The sequence below is a fragment of the Mus musculus genome, chromosome X, assembly GCF_000001635.26.
Source record: "Mus musculus strain C57BL/6J chromosome X, GRCm38.p6 C57BL/6J".
Lineage (NCBI taxonomy): Eukaryota > Metazoa > Chordata > Mammalia > Rodentia > Muridae > Mus > Mus musculus.
In genome coordinates this window covers 159,763,170-159,778,291 of record NC_000086.7, presented here as the reverse complement: position 1 = coordinate 159,778,291, position 15,122 = coordinate 159,763,170, and the positions used below count along the sequence as shown (strand labels likewise).

At 41.2% G+C, this 15,122-nt stretch overlaps 1 protein-coding gene across 16 annotated transcripts in view; it reads right to left on the bottom strand.

Moving 5' to 3' along the window:
• Sh3kbp1 (SH3-domain kinase binding protein 1) overlaps positions 1 to 15,122 on the bottom strand; it is a 349,029-nt gene that overhangs the window by 197,629 nt on the left and 136,278 nt on the right. For all 16 annotated transcript variants that reach the window (NR_110969.1, NR_110970.1, XM_006528928.4 and 13 more), the window contains one exon: positions 14,157 to 14,280. Coding sequence is in view for 13 of the 16 variants with exons in the window: in XM_006528928.4 (XP_006528991.1) it covers positions 14,157 to 14,280 (124 nt within the window). In the remaining 3 variants the exon portion in view is untranslated. The remainder of the gene's footprint in view (positions 1 to 14,156; positions 14,281 to 15,122) is intronic.

Below are 15,122 nucleotides of genomic sequence, written 5' to 3'. Positions count from 1 at the left end.
CGAATTGGCCAGCCAGCTGAGCCAAACCGACAAGTCCCAGGTTTCGTCAGAGGCTGTCTCAAAAAATAAGATGAGGAGCAATCAAGGAAGACATCCAAGGTTGACTTCTGGCCTCTACAACTTGCACACCAGCATGCATATATGCACATACCCACATTGATATATACCATATATGCACAAACACAAAATAATAATGATAACAACAAAATAATGACGTGAAGTTAAAGCCTTTCCTTGGCCTGGACACTTTCTCCCACTAGTATCTTGAGGCATAATAAGTAAATGTGACCAATTCTGGTGTTTCCTCTCCAAACATTTACCGTATCATTGGCTCCAATAGCCATCACATGCCTCCAGTGATGTGACTTCCAGTTCAGACTTCTTCCTGTGCAACTACATTTACCTTTGCCCACTCTGCTAACCAACCACCATTATCAGGCCAGGAACTAGGTTCGCTCCTTAGCCTCACTTTACCAGCCATCTGCTTACTAAATCTCTCCTCTCCCTCAGCACTCAGGGACCAAAGATCAGTTTTATGAATGGCAGAATTTTAACAGCTTCTTTTTAAATTCTTAAAAATTACTGCTCCCCCTCCAAACCCTCTCATGCTCCCCAAGCACTCTCAAATTCACAACCTCTCCTTCTTTAGTTTTTACACATACACACATATTCATACACACATGCAGACATACATAGAAATGCATGTATGTATATACACACACAACCTGATAAGTCCATTGAGTGTTACTCTTATAACTATGTTCAGAGCTTACCACTGAGCTAAGAATAACTTACCAGAGGGTTCGCTCCTGGAGGAGACTGACTGCACCTCTCTCAACAGCCATTAATTACCTTAACAGCTTCTTCTTTTCTACACAAATAACTTAGTAAGACTGCTGATCCTCTAATATGTTTGCTTTTGCTAACTTTTCCCAAAAGAGTTGATGCATCTTAGTTTCAGTGCACAATTCCTTCAACAGGTCTAGTTGGCTCCAAGAGAAATGAAATGTAGCTTTCTCCTTCAGGGAGCTCAAGAACAAAGTTTGTTTAAAATGGACCAACTATGTTACTTCCCTTAACACTTCTCATGGGGTTATAGTAGTTGGGATGCAGTGTGCATGCACACACACATGTGAAATTAATTTGCACAAGTGTATGTGTGTATGCATATGTATGCACTTTGCAAAGTTCTATCCAAGCTAAGAGATTTGTGTTTCTAAAAAGCTCTGTTTAAAACCCTAGCATTTGCTGGGCAGTGGTGGTACATGTCTTTAGTGCCAACATTCAGAAAGCATAGGCAGGTGGATCTCTGTGAGTTCAAGGCCAGGAGAGTCAGGTCCACCTGTAGGAATCCTATCTTGAAAATAAAAAACAAATCCAGTATTTTATAATTTTGACTGATCCACCTTCTGAGGTTTAAAACATATATATATATATATGTGTGTGTGTGTGTGTGTGTGTGTGTGTGTGTGTGTGTGTGTATGTATATATATATATATATATATATATATATATATATATATATATATATATACACACACACTCTACCCTTACTAAAAAAAAACTTTATTGGTGTGTGTGTATTCACATGTATGGGGGGGGGCATACATGTACATGTGTACATATGGAAGAGATCAACCTTGTATTTTTCAAGAAAGGTCTCTCAATAGCCTAGAAGGCACAAACTAGGCTAGACCAGAAAGTCCAGGGGGATCTACCTATTCTGCCTCCCCAACAGTAGGATTATAAGTGCATGTAACCACACGTGGATGCTTTAAATCTTGGGTTCTGAGAATCAAACTCGGGTCCTCATGTTACTGACAAGCCATTTTCCTAGCCTAAGATCAATGTCTTTCCAAATGAAGAGTGATAACAGAAAAGACAAAACTGTGATACACTATATACTGAGATGTATTAGAAAGCCTCATAATTAAGTATATGATGTAAGAATGTTGAGACAAGTTAATGGCATTAAACTGAAGGTCCAAGGAAACAGTGGTATATGATAAATGAAGTATCAAAAACCCATAGGGAAGAGCTGTTCTCTAAATGATCCTGAAAAGGTGCCTGTTCCAAATTAATAATCAATTTGTATACTAGTCCCATATATTGAAATTTCTATGCAGATAAAATTTGAAATTAATAACAAAGCTACTACAAAAAATAGCTGGGAATTTACTTAGAGGAACTATAAAAGCATTAAATATACTTCTCTATATGAGAAGTATGCTTCTATAGATTAAATGTATACAAATGTACTGATCCTATAACATTAATAGAAAAAATTGAAAAGCGATCAGACTAGGAAGCATAATGGGCCATGAGTGAGAAAGTGATATTAAAAAGGAAAACTAGAAATATCTCTGTATAAACAGCAAAGACTACTAATAAGTGACAGAAACAAAAACAATCAAACCCTCTACCAATTAGAGAAGTACAGGCTTACAGCTTTCCAAAGCATCCCCCACATCTGGTGTGTGTGTGTGGGGGGGGGTATAATAGTTGTAAGCATCAGGAATGAATTGAATAATAATGGATCAAAGTTCCATACAATGAATGCATGGTTTTGTCTGGTAATTCCACATCTAAGCATCTTTACTAAAGAAATCATCAGCGCCTCAGATAAAGACTTAGGAGCACAAATAGTGCAGAGTTAGGGACAATGGCGAGAAAAAATTGGAAACATAAATGGGATTCTTGCCTTTCTGACACAGACTCTCTCCAGGAAGCACAGAATGTAGACTATAAGAGGTTTGGCTTTTGATTTACAGGCAATCTCATTTTTTTTCCTCAAGAAATGAACAATAGGAGGCCACAGTCAGTTCTCTGCCCTTCTTGAATCGATTATCTAATATTTAGGTCATCTCTAGCAAAACAGTGTCATTTTGATCCCCTAGACTCACTATCTCCTAGGCAACTGATTGAATAAAAAATATATATATAAAGCCTCCCTGAGAAATATATTATTTTAAAGACTTAAATAAAAGAAATGGCATATTGCAGCCCTCAGCTGGGGGATGGGACATAGCAGCACCGAAAAGATAAGAAGCAGCTAGAGAGCCAGGCACCACCAGGGAGCTGCACTGTAACACCGCTTCACGTGCTGATTTCCATGTTTAACGGCTTCATTGAGAATTTATGTAACATAAAATCCACCCTTTTCAAGTATATAATTAAATTGGCTTTATATATTCACAGAATGATATAGCCAACCCAACAATCTAATTTTGGAACATTTCCATCATCCCCAAATGAAACTTCATGCTCATTAGCAGGTGTCCTCCCTCATTCCCAGGGTCTCGGCCGGTTTTAATCAACTTTCTGTCTCTAGGAATCTGTTTATTCTGGGTAGTTCACATAAATGGAATCAAATAATATGTGATCTTGTGTGTGTGTGTGTGTGTGTGTGTGTGTGGTTTCCTTCACTCAGCATCAGCTGTTGGAGGTTCATCCATGGTTTAGTACCAAAGATTGTTCATTCATTTACGCATCAGCTGCTAAACATCTGGGTTGTTTATGAATAATGCTGCTAGGAATAATCAAGTACAATGTATATATGCATGTATGGATGGATATATGTATGTGTGCATATGAATATGTATCTTCTCGCTTTACCTGGGCATCAATTTCTGGATTACATAGAAGTTAGAAGTTTGAGATCTAGGCAAATTAAACTGCACTCAGGAGGCAAAGGCAGGATCATTGTGATCCACACTATTTCTCCAAACTGGTTATCCAACTTTAAAGTTCCATCAATAATGTACCAGTTATTGATAATAGTCCCTTACAATCCTTTTAATGTCTCTTAAGATTGACAGGTATGTCCTCTAATTTCTCATGTGGCGATGGAGAACTTCTCTCTTGATCGCTATAATTAAACATCTATCAATTGTGTCAACTAGTCCATAATTTCCTTCCTTTTACTATAGGTTTTGTTTTGTTTGAGACAAAATCTTATATAGCCCAGGTGACCTTAAACTCAAATTCTCTATGTAGCCCAGGGTAACCTTGAATTCCTGATCTTCCTGACTCTACCTACTAAGTGCAAAGATTACAGCTATGAGGCAGGCACCACGTCCAGCTGAGAACCAAGCTCTGTATGACTGGTTTCTACGTTAGTTTTCTATTCTCTATTTCATTTCTTTCCACTGTAGTCTTTGTTCATCTTTCTGCCTGTTCATTTTGATTTTTCTCTCCTCATTGTTTTTTATTTTCGAGCAGGGTTTCTCTGTGTAGCCCTGGCGGTTCTGGAACTCACTCTGTAGACCAGGCTAGTGTTGAACTCACAGAGACCCTCATGCCTCTGCCTTGCAAGTGCTGGGAACAAAGTCAGGCACTCCATACCTGGCCTTCCTCATTCTTTAAGGTACAAAGTTAGGTTACTTATTCAAGATTCCTTCTTAAATATAGATATTGACAATGCTAATCTTTAGGAAATTCACTTTTATCTTATTTTTGTTTCATTTATTTTAAAGTATTTTGGAGTTTGTGAATTCTTTGACTCATGGGTTATTCAGAAATATGCCGCTCAATTTTCATAGATTTGTGAATTTTCCCAATTTCCTTCTGTTGTTGATTTACAATTTAATTCTATTGTGGTCAGACAACATGCTTGGTATGATGTGAATTTTTTCAAGTTTGTTGAGATTTTTTTTTACAGCCTAGCATCTGGCCCATCCTGAAGAGTATTCAATGTGTGTCTGACCATTGGCTGCTTTGTGGACAACACTCTATTACTACTTTCCACAAATCTCTAATGTCTTCCCAACACTCTGGAGATCTTACGTATGAGTTATCATGTTTAGTAATTACTACTACTATATCTACCAAGAGATTCTACCTTATTTCATGGCCTCTCCCTAACTAATATCCATTCATATTCTCATTTCCTCTGTCTCTCTCTGTCTCTCTCTGTCTCTGTCTCTCTCTCTCTCTCTCTCTCTCTCTTTCTCTCTCTGTGTGTGTGTGTATGTGTGTGTGTGTTTGTAAGTGTGTGTATATATGTATGTATGTATGTGCATGCTTGTTTGAGTTCATATGGAGTTCAGGTATATGGAGACCAGAGGATAATCCTGAGCATATTCCTTGGGTACCAGCTACCTCATTTTTAAAACAGGCCTGGAATGCTCACTGACCAGGAACATTTTATGTAGGCTAGGCTGGCTGGCCAACAAAGCCCAAGGTTCCACCTATCTGTTTCTCCAGCACTGGCATTAGAAATGCATGCCACCACACCAAGCTTCATTACATGGGTTCTGGGGATTGAAACCAGGCCCTTGTGCTTGCTGACTGAGCTATCTCTCCAGCCCAACACCTATCCTTTGTCCTTATTTTCAACACTCAGAATTGCCTGGGGAATTAACAAAGAGTAGTGGCTTTGCTTTAATCATGGGAAAATTAGACAACAGAACTCAAGTTTCACAGAACCTGCCCATGCCACAGGAATGGAGTGTGGGGGTCTTCCAAAAGCCACTCTGCAACAAGGCCTTGCCGCTGCTGGATTTATGCACGTCTAGAAACATAAATGGACCATGCTGGCCGGTCTCACCCCATTCCACCTCACACATGTCCCTTCTCACACACAGGACCACACAGGGGAAACTGCTGGCTACTCTCTGACTCTTTCTGATACCAACAGTAATGGCAGAACACATGACCCCACAAATTGCTGAAGGACTAGGGAGAGATTCCTTTCCGCTTGTCACTTGCAAAACCTAAACACTGAGCTCCTAGCTTCAGAGACTGTCCTTTCCAAACGACATCTAATTCCAGTTTCAGGGCCACCAGCTTTAGAAGTGCTGTCAGCCACTTCTCTCTTTTCCACTCTGACTTAAAATCCCCCGGGTCTTGGTTTAGAGATGATTAGCAAACACTGTGCCCTGCTGTGGAAGCCTAGCACATCTCACAGGGGAGTGCTAGCTAGAGTGAGCGGGTCACAGATCAGCAGGTTTCTTTACCATAGTGCATCAGAGAGGATGCAGTATGTTAATGTGTTTGGCAGTCGCTAAGAGGGTGTCAGCAGTACAGCTGAAATACCATCAGACAGGTAATTTCCTCCCCCTCACTGCACATCTGTCTCATCTCCTGCCTCTTGTGTAAAGCACTTCCTAGGGTTGGAACTCTACACAACATTGGAAATGCTAGCCTGGTTTCCATTTAAATATGCTATACTTGGTGCAAGATTGCCTTCCTACCACATGCAAACATACAACAGTACTACATTTTACAACATAGATGCTCTGTGTTTGTGTATGTGCATACATGTGCAGTTACACATGCACATGTGCATGGAGGCTAGAGGTCAACATAAAAGATTATCCTCTATCGCTAGTCCACTTTGGTTGGTTGGTTGGTTGGTTGGTTGGTTGAAACAGGGTCTTACTAAGTATCACTAGCTGGCTTGGAATATACTATATGGATCAAGTGAGCCTCAACCTAATACAAACTTGCCTGCTTCTGCCTCAGAAGTTCTAGGGTTAAAGGCAGGTACAAGCATACTCAAGCTCCATCTTGGTTTTTGACACAGCATCTTTCACTGACCCTGAAGCTCACTGAATCATGTAGAGTGACTGGCCAGCAAGGCCCTGAAATGCTTCTGCCTCCAGCACTGGAATTATAGATGTTGATCATCATGGGTACTCTGGTCCTCATGCTTGTGTAGCAAGTACTTCATCAACTGAGCCATATTTCCAGCCCTAACACAGCTTATTTAGACAAACTAAGAACTCTATTATATGATGGTACAATATAATGTACAGCAGTCCTGCCCCCAGAGCACAATGCTCTGATTGGATTATGCCAGAGTCTATGTTGCTGGGTGCGGCTCAAGTTTGCTCTTGTTGCAGAGGAGCTGACGATCCCTAATGACTTTCCCAAGTTAAGGCTTCATTGCCAGAAGTATGAAAAATCAAACAGGGATTTAGGTGTCTGCTGTGCTTTCTGCAGAGGGTTGGTAAGTCTAAATGCATCTTCCCACAGGAACTAAGTTGTACACGGTCATTAAGTTCCCAGACTAACCCACAGGTCCAGCTGAAATAAGGTACATCAGCCATTTTATCAAGCAAACCAAAAACAAGCAAACAAAGCCCAAACAACAAAAAAATCATGAGATCTACCACCAGACATTTTTTACTTATCAAAATAATCATGGTCCCTAACATTCAAACTGGGGATGATTCGAACCAGGCATGAAGAGGCTGTAAGCAGAATTCACCAGCCAACATGAAGCTAGCAAAGACAGCTGGCCTTTCCCTTTCCATCGCCTGCTGGCAACTGAAAACAACATGAGTAATAAAAAATATTGCTCCTTAGAGGAAACACAGGTTCAACAAGATGTGAAGAAGTAATTAAGAGTACTTGGAGCCATGAGGAGGAGGCTTTGGCTCGCCTATAGGGATTTCAGCATGAAGCTTTGTTTTGTCTCAATTAATATCTGCACCAAAAATCATGCCTATAGGTGTCTCTGTTTTTTAATAGTTATCAAAAAGAGCTGGGTGTGGTACCTCATGCCTGTAATGCCAGCACTCAGAAGGTTGAGGGAAGAGGACTATCAGAAGTTCAAAACCAGCATGGGCTGCACAGTAAATTCTAGGCCAGCTGGACTACATTGTGAGATCTTGTTACAAAACATGGAAACACACATACACATACACAGAGAGAGAGAGAGAGAGACAGAGACAGACAGAGAGACAGAGACAGAGACAAAGAGACAGACACAGACACAGACAGAGACAGACACACACACACATACACACACACACACACACACACACACAGAGAGAGAGAGAGAGAGAGAGAGAGAGAGAGAGAGAGAGAGAGAGAGAGATTGATCACCTGCCTCTGCCTCCCAAGTGCCAAGATTCTAAGATTCTGGCTATATATAATTCCTAATTGAAGAAAAACCTGGTTAGTGGAGAATAAAGCAAGGATCATTGACATGGAAACTTAAGAGCTCTCTGGAAAGTCAGTTATGTTGGTGGTGTTCTGTTTCAGTGAAACGTTCCTTCACCGGGCTGCCTTAGTCTTTCACCTGTGTCCACTTCAGGAAAACACTCCTTCACATGTTTGCCCCAGCAAAACACCATCCAACACAACTGACTTTCCAGAGAACCCTTAAAGTTCCAGTTCAGATCATGAAACAGATTCTGAGTCCAATTAGCAAATCTTAGACAAGAAAGCAGAGGGCTGAAGGGAATGTTTGCCTACAATGAGAAGCTGTGGGTCTGAGGTGGATGAAATGAGAACGAACACAGGGTCTGGGGAGCCAAAGGCAGCCTCAAAGGTGAGCAAGAGGAGAAGTTTCCTCAGAAAGCCACCAGGTGGTACCACCACTTCAAACCCATATCAAGTGTCTTTTAGGGACTGACTTGGGTGGAAATCCAGTATGAGTGTGGTGGGATACTTGTCACTCTACGTAGTGTTAACGTATTGGGGACAGGGCACAGGGGTTTCAAGGGTTATATATAATAGAAGAACAATTCTAAATACCAATTTTGTCAATGACTTACACACACACACACACACACACACACACACACACAAAGCACAGATGTGCAATAGCTACAACCCTCCAGAGAGCTGCTTTCTATCCCCTTCCACAGTTGTATCCCTAGGCTGGCAGGACTACTCACTAATGAATGAGCAAGAATAACACATTATACACCATCAACCTAACACAGGCATAAAAGCATCCTAAAAATATGGCCAGGGCTATTAGTTACAAGGTCTCAGAACGGAGGCCTCTGGAAGAAGTGCAGATGCATACCCAGATATATATGCAGGTGTGCATGCTATGAAGTGACTCTCTTTCCTACGCCCTCACTTCCAGCTTCTCATTTTCCTTAGGAAAGATCAGCTCTGGTGATAACCAATACCTTCCACACAACATTGATACCTCCTGTTAACTCTTCCCCTGTCAGTCCATAAAAGCTAGCTCTTCCGGTGAGATCAACATGGGATTTTAAACAGATCAAGGAGAATCTGACACAAAATGCCACATTTTCAGATATCTAGTTAGCTACAGGAAAATTCACATTTGAAAGGAAAAAGGCCTCCTCCTTTCTACCAGCAAAACCGCAGCTTTTGCATAGACCTTAAATAACAGATCACCAGGAAGCCAAATGAGCTCTTCTGGTTTTGCTTTGTGTGTGTTTTCCCCCAAAGGGAAGAACAGAGACCAGCATTAAGCACTCTACCACTGAGCTAAATCCACAAACACTTTTTGTATCCTTTGTTTACAGATTATTTTCAACAAAGAGCCCAAGGCCTTCAAGAGCCATGCCAGCCAGGCATGGTGGTGCATGCTTGGAATCTGGAGACTGAAACAAGGGAATCGCTAGAGAGCCTGAGGTAAGCCTGGGCTACATAAGGAGACATTGTCTCCAAAAATATTTTCCATGCCATTGAGCCTCTGAGCCATGATGTGCTTTCCATGCTAGCGTGTGCATATCTCCACACATATGCACATGCTCTCCCCCTCTCCCAGAGTCTCATGAATCAGTCCAAGGGGTAATTGCTCCATTGGTGTATTATCCCAGGCAGCCAAGATAAATGATGAAGAAATGGAAGCCTTAAAAAAAAATACATTTCCATTTCAGGAAAAGTGACAGGAGAGAGTGGTCACTTGGCCAGATCTGTTTAGGGACCAAAATGACTATTGCTGATACAACAATGAAAAGAAGGCTACACATTAGTTAAATTCTTTGGATAGCTACAGGTAGTAGTCTCAAATGGAGAGCACTTCTGTGTGGCAAACGTGAGGCCCATATTAATGTGAAGGGCATGCAAGTACCACCCATCCACATGCAAAATGAACTCTGAAGGTTTCCATGCGGATCTTTAAAGCAACAGTGTGTCACCAGGGGCAGAGCATTTATTTGGTCCTTCCACTAAGGAAGGCTTTGAGTCAGATCTGTCGGGAGGATTAAATGTACCAGAACAGAACTCACAGAGCAATGTTCTATAAAGTCAGATCCACATATCAGTACAGGGAGCAACCGTCCCCCCCACCCCCATCCTCTCTAGAATCTCATGTGAGACAGATGATCTCACCTCCCAGCATCAGAGCTAGACCTGTTACCAATAACATCCTTAAAACTGTCAGATCCTTGAGCGTTTATCTCTGGAAAGGGTACTAAAGTGCAAATGCATAACCTTAAATAAAGATGGTAAGAAGCAGTTTATCTTTCAGAAGGCAGATGCCAAAGTAGCAGAGCGGCTTAAAAAGATGATTATAAAATACATTTTGTATCAGAAGAGCATAACAATAACAGTAGTAATAGCAAAGGATAAGAAATGCACAAAATACAATAGACACTTACCAAACACTGAATTCATGATAAACTGGAAATAGAAACAAGGACACATAAAGCCAACCAGAAACCCACGGAGTGGCTTCACATTAAGAATGACAAAAGTAAATAAGAGATATACCCCCACCTTGTCCTTTAAAGGGATGTAAGGAATGGACAGTACTCTCTCAACATTTCCCATGTGGCCTGAAGTGCTTGCAGGCAGGGCTGCCTGCTTGTTTTCTAGTCTTTGTACAAGCACCAGGCACTAGATGGGGTGCACAGTTGGCATGCAATAATCACATGTTATAGAGTGTTCACTGGTGTTCATCAAAAAAATTTTTTTAAGGAACAATGTCCAAAATCACAGGCAGGAATGAAGGGAATGCTAAGACACAGCTTCCCTGCCTGACCTGCTAAGAATAGAAGCCAGAAGCCCAGCATAAACCTGGCCTTCACCTAGGTCAGTAAAGGATAGACTACAGCTCGGATATATAATGCGTCACGTGGAGAAAGCTGATCAGGAGTTCCTTCTACAGATGAAACCAAATGATTTTTATTTTGTTTTGGATTCAAGTAGAAAAGAGCATTCCGATGTTCAAAACCAACTGTTCATCTTGGAGAACATATTTGCTTGTAACTGTTAAAACTTCCCTTTTTTTCAATTTTGCTTCTCAACTCACGTTTTGAACATTGAAAAAAATCAACAACAACAACAGCAACAACAATAACAACAAAAACAAAAACATTCCCTTTGTCTATTCACGGTCTATTTTGGGAAAGCCCATCCCCCTTCTGTATGGGCTTAACGACAGAAAAAAAATTTACAAAATAAGAAGTCATATCTGGGCCAAAGGTTTTGTTACCTGTGACCTGAGGTGGAAACAGGGTCCACCTACTTAATATTCTAGAGGCTCAAATGGGCAGCTGATGGCTGCCACGCCAGCTGGGATGCTTGGCTTATTCTCTGAACTCTAGCTGCATCTCCCTTCTTCTCAAACAAACAGCCCAACGAGTCAACCCTGTCAGTGCAAAGATCAGCCTTAGTAGCTGCAAATGCCACAATTAACGCTAGCCGTGTCCTATTATTCATCCCCCGTGCTCCTACCATTTCTCGGGGTTATGAGGGGTCTCCCTTAGACTCTGAATTCTTCTGCCATTGTTCAGGGGGAAGGCAAGCTTACTCCAGATCATCAGGTCCGAAACCCAGTCTGTCTGCAACTGCCACAGAGTGAGGAATATCACAAACTACAGTAACAGCTGCATACAGCTGGGTAAACATCTTCAGCTAAGTCTGTCTCAAGCTCGGGCCCCAGTGACAGGGTTCAAGTTCAGAGTCAGAACCAGATTCAAATGGCCTCTTTCCTCATTAAACCAATTCCAGGCCTGAATCAAATGACCAGGCTCATAGAAAGAAAAGAGCCCTCCCATCTTTAGCTTAGTTAAAAGGGATTTGTGTTTTCTGCTGAATTCTCACAGGGTCCAAGGTGGGATTACAGAGTAGATTCATATACCTGGGGAAAGATCCCACGCATTAGCAAATCAAAACAGACTATCAAACCCGAAGAAAGAGTTCCTCTTTTGATCATAGCTATGAAGAGATACTGACAGACTGCAACATCCTAAAGGTTTTAAGAACAAAGCTTGCTGGAAACAAAAGGGGAGGGGTGGACTTCAATAACTTAAGTCCAAAAGCTTGAAAAATTTACACAGAAGTTTAGGAGGAACTAGAGTGATCCCTCACAGATTTAGCCTCAGATCTTTGTGTTGGGGGGGGGCATTTTGTTTTTGTTTTTCATTGATTTTTGGGTGGGAAAGAAACGTAGCTTTTGAGATCAGTACAATGAACTATTTATCTGGCCTGACAAGGCCAGTCAGTCTCCACCACACACACTGTTTATTATAAGGAGGAGCAAAATAGTGTTAGTCTTGATGGGATGGGGGAGGACCAAACAGCACCCATCCTGGTACACAATGCCTCCCTTCAGCTGGGAACTGATGTTTGGCCCAGGTGACCCCAGAGGTCAGTGTGAAGTCTGGAACAGAATGGAGATGAGCTGTAATGGCCTTCCTAGTTACAGGGTGCCTTTGCCTGTTCAGGTCTCATAGTTACTGGCATTTAGCATGGAAAAGCCCCAACTATAAAAGTTTTGTCTTAAATTATCTGTAGGGCTAAGGTAGAAGGCTTTAAAAAGTCAAATAAACTATACCCTTGGAATTCATTTTTCTAGTGAACAAGAGATTTCATTTGGGGATCTCAAAGGCCAGAGTTGCGGTTCTAAAGAAACAAGTATCTGCAAAGTTCTATTCTTTTAGTTGAGGTAATTTCACTGAAGCCATACAGATAATTACCTTCATTCTTTGCTTTAATTATTTCTTTATCTTGTAAAATTAATTATGCTAAGTCCCATACTGACTTGATAAAATACCAGGGGTGACCAGAAAAACCTGACTTAGTAGTCACTCTGCATGGAATCGCTGGACCTATTGACTTGAGAGGAGCCATACGAAGGTTACAGCTCACAGAAGCCACAGGACTCCAGCTCTTCGTTCGGTCCACAGTCAAAGCCTCCTCTGAGCTTTGGGAATGTATGTGCAAGAATGGAGACTCAGGTTGTTAGCTCAGGATACACAGGCTGTCATACCAGCACTTTGGAAGTTGAGACAAGGGGGTGTTCAGGACTAGGCTGGGCAAAAATTAAGGCCAGTCAGACTGTTTAAGACATAGTATGTGAGATTGTGTCATAAAAAATACTTTTAAAAAGAATTCAGGAGGCACATTGGGAAGACTATAGTTTTATAGTAACATAAGCTAAATTCTTAAAATGGGAAAGCCCCAATTTTGATACAATGAGATTTAAAAAAAAGAAGGGGAAGAAAGAAAGACCTATAGTTGGTAACCAACTTGGGCGTCTAGCCAATATTTCATGTGAATAATTCAAAATAGGAAATGGAACCCAGGGCAGCTGGAGGGGTCAGCAGAAGAGCCAGGAAGGGAGAGAGACACAAAGCCAATGTCACCAGCAGTAGGATCAATGGGTAGTTTATTGGACAAATTCTCATGCTGTCTAAATTTTATGAAAGATTAGCTGTTCTTCCCTGTGGTTATGTAAACTTGCAATTTTTTTCCCCTTGTTAACGGAACTCTTTGCTAATTCACTTCTTCCTGCTGGTTTTGAAGAGCTCTCAATTCCTTTTTAAGGATGTAATAAGCCCAGGAAAAGAGGGCAGTTGAAGTCTAACCTTTTGTGAGTATGCTCAGCTTACTGTGGGCCCTAGCTGCCCTAAGGTCAGAACAGTTCAGAACTGAGTAGAGTCTTCTCTGAACTCTTAGATTCTCTTTCCTAGCATTCAAAAAAAATAGTTACTACCAGGGCAGGTGGTGAACAAAGCAGTTTTAGTAAACTAGTATGTGAAAGTGACTTAATGTCTCAACAAAGGGGAAAACAAAACTGATAAAGATTTACGGATTAGATGATATACTAGCTATATCTTTGAACATCCCTCCTTGTAAATACATTAGGGAGTTGTACAGTTAAAGAGACAGATGCTAATAGAGTGTATTATAATTCAAAGGTGGGTATGGACGGACATACTCATATCAGCCTGTATCTTAGCTAAACCCTTAGAAAAAGCATTTACAAGTTTGCTCAACTTTCTTCTGAAAAAAAATTAACTCTTTTTACCACTTGTGTGTGAGTGTGTGTGTGTGTGTGTGTGTGTGTATGTATGTACACACAAAATTTATACTGAAAACCAGAAAGACAAATTCCTTAGCTTTTCGGTAATGCTCAATTTGACATTATGCATACAAGGGTTTTCAAATGTGCCCATGTGTAGGGAGAAAGGTCTCCCACTTTGCCATACCTCGTTTATTGGTTCTTAAAATGGTTTCAGAAGAAAGCAGAGCGTTTCCACTGGATACATCGTGCATGGGTTTCTCTGGAGCTTTGTTAGAGAGAAGATCTTTCTTCATATCTTTCTTTATTTCCTGTAAAGATATGGGAAGGGGAGAAAGTATTTATAGGTTGAAGTTTTGGGGAACCTCTTTATCTCTGGTAATAAACCATATATAACCACAATACAACATTTGTCAAACACCATTGTCTGAATTTGTATTATTTCCTTCTTATATTTGTTAAAGAAACACCTAGTCCTATAAAGTGTAATAATGCCTAGTGTAGAAAGGTTCCCTTATACAACTGGAGCCATTCCATGTGAGCATCAGGAGAACGACTGAGATGTGAATGCCATCACATAGCTCTAAATTATGGCTTCTTTTTACTTTTTTCAACTATGCCAAGCCTCAACCAAGAATATGCCCTACTTCAAAAGCTCTGATTTCTATTCTTCTCAACAAAGGTTTAGCAAAACTACATCCACAAACCATCACCATGCTCATAATTATACTAAACTCAAAAGATAATTTAAATGCATTTGTAGTCCTCAAGTCTCTCAAGCTTTTTAATTCCTGACCAGAGAGGGGGTAAAGGGAGGGGAGGATAAGAACTAAATGACAGATAAAAATAATGGCCACCAACTACTCCCAGTTTCCCTGTCCCCACTGCTGCACACCTCCTTTCAAATCCCTGACCCTCTGTACTTCTCCCCCATCTCCTCCCATATCTAAACCAGGTCCCCCATTTTCTCTCCCCCTCCTCTCTCCCTCCCAGATCCTTTGCTTCCTCTACTTGACGAGATTTTTTTTCCCCCTCAGGAGCCAGGCATGGCTGTCCTCTGAGAGCCCCTGCCAGAGCCTTACCAATACAGATGTGGGATACTCACAGCCAACCCCTGGACTGAGCATGGGATCCCCAATGGAGAAGTTAGGGG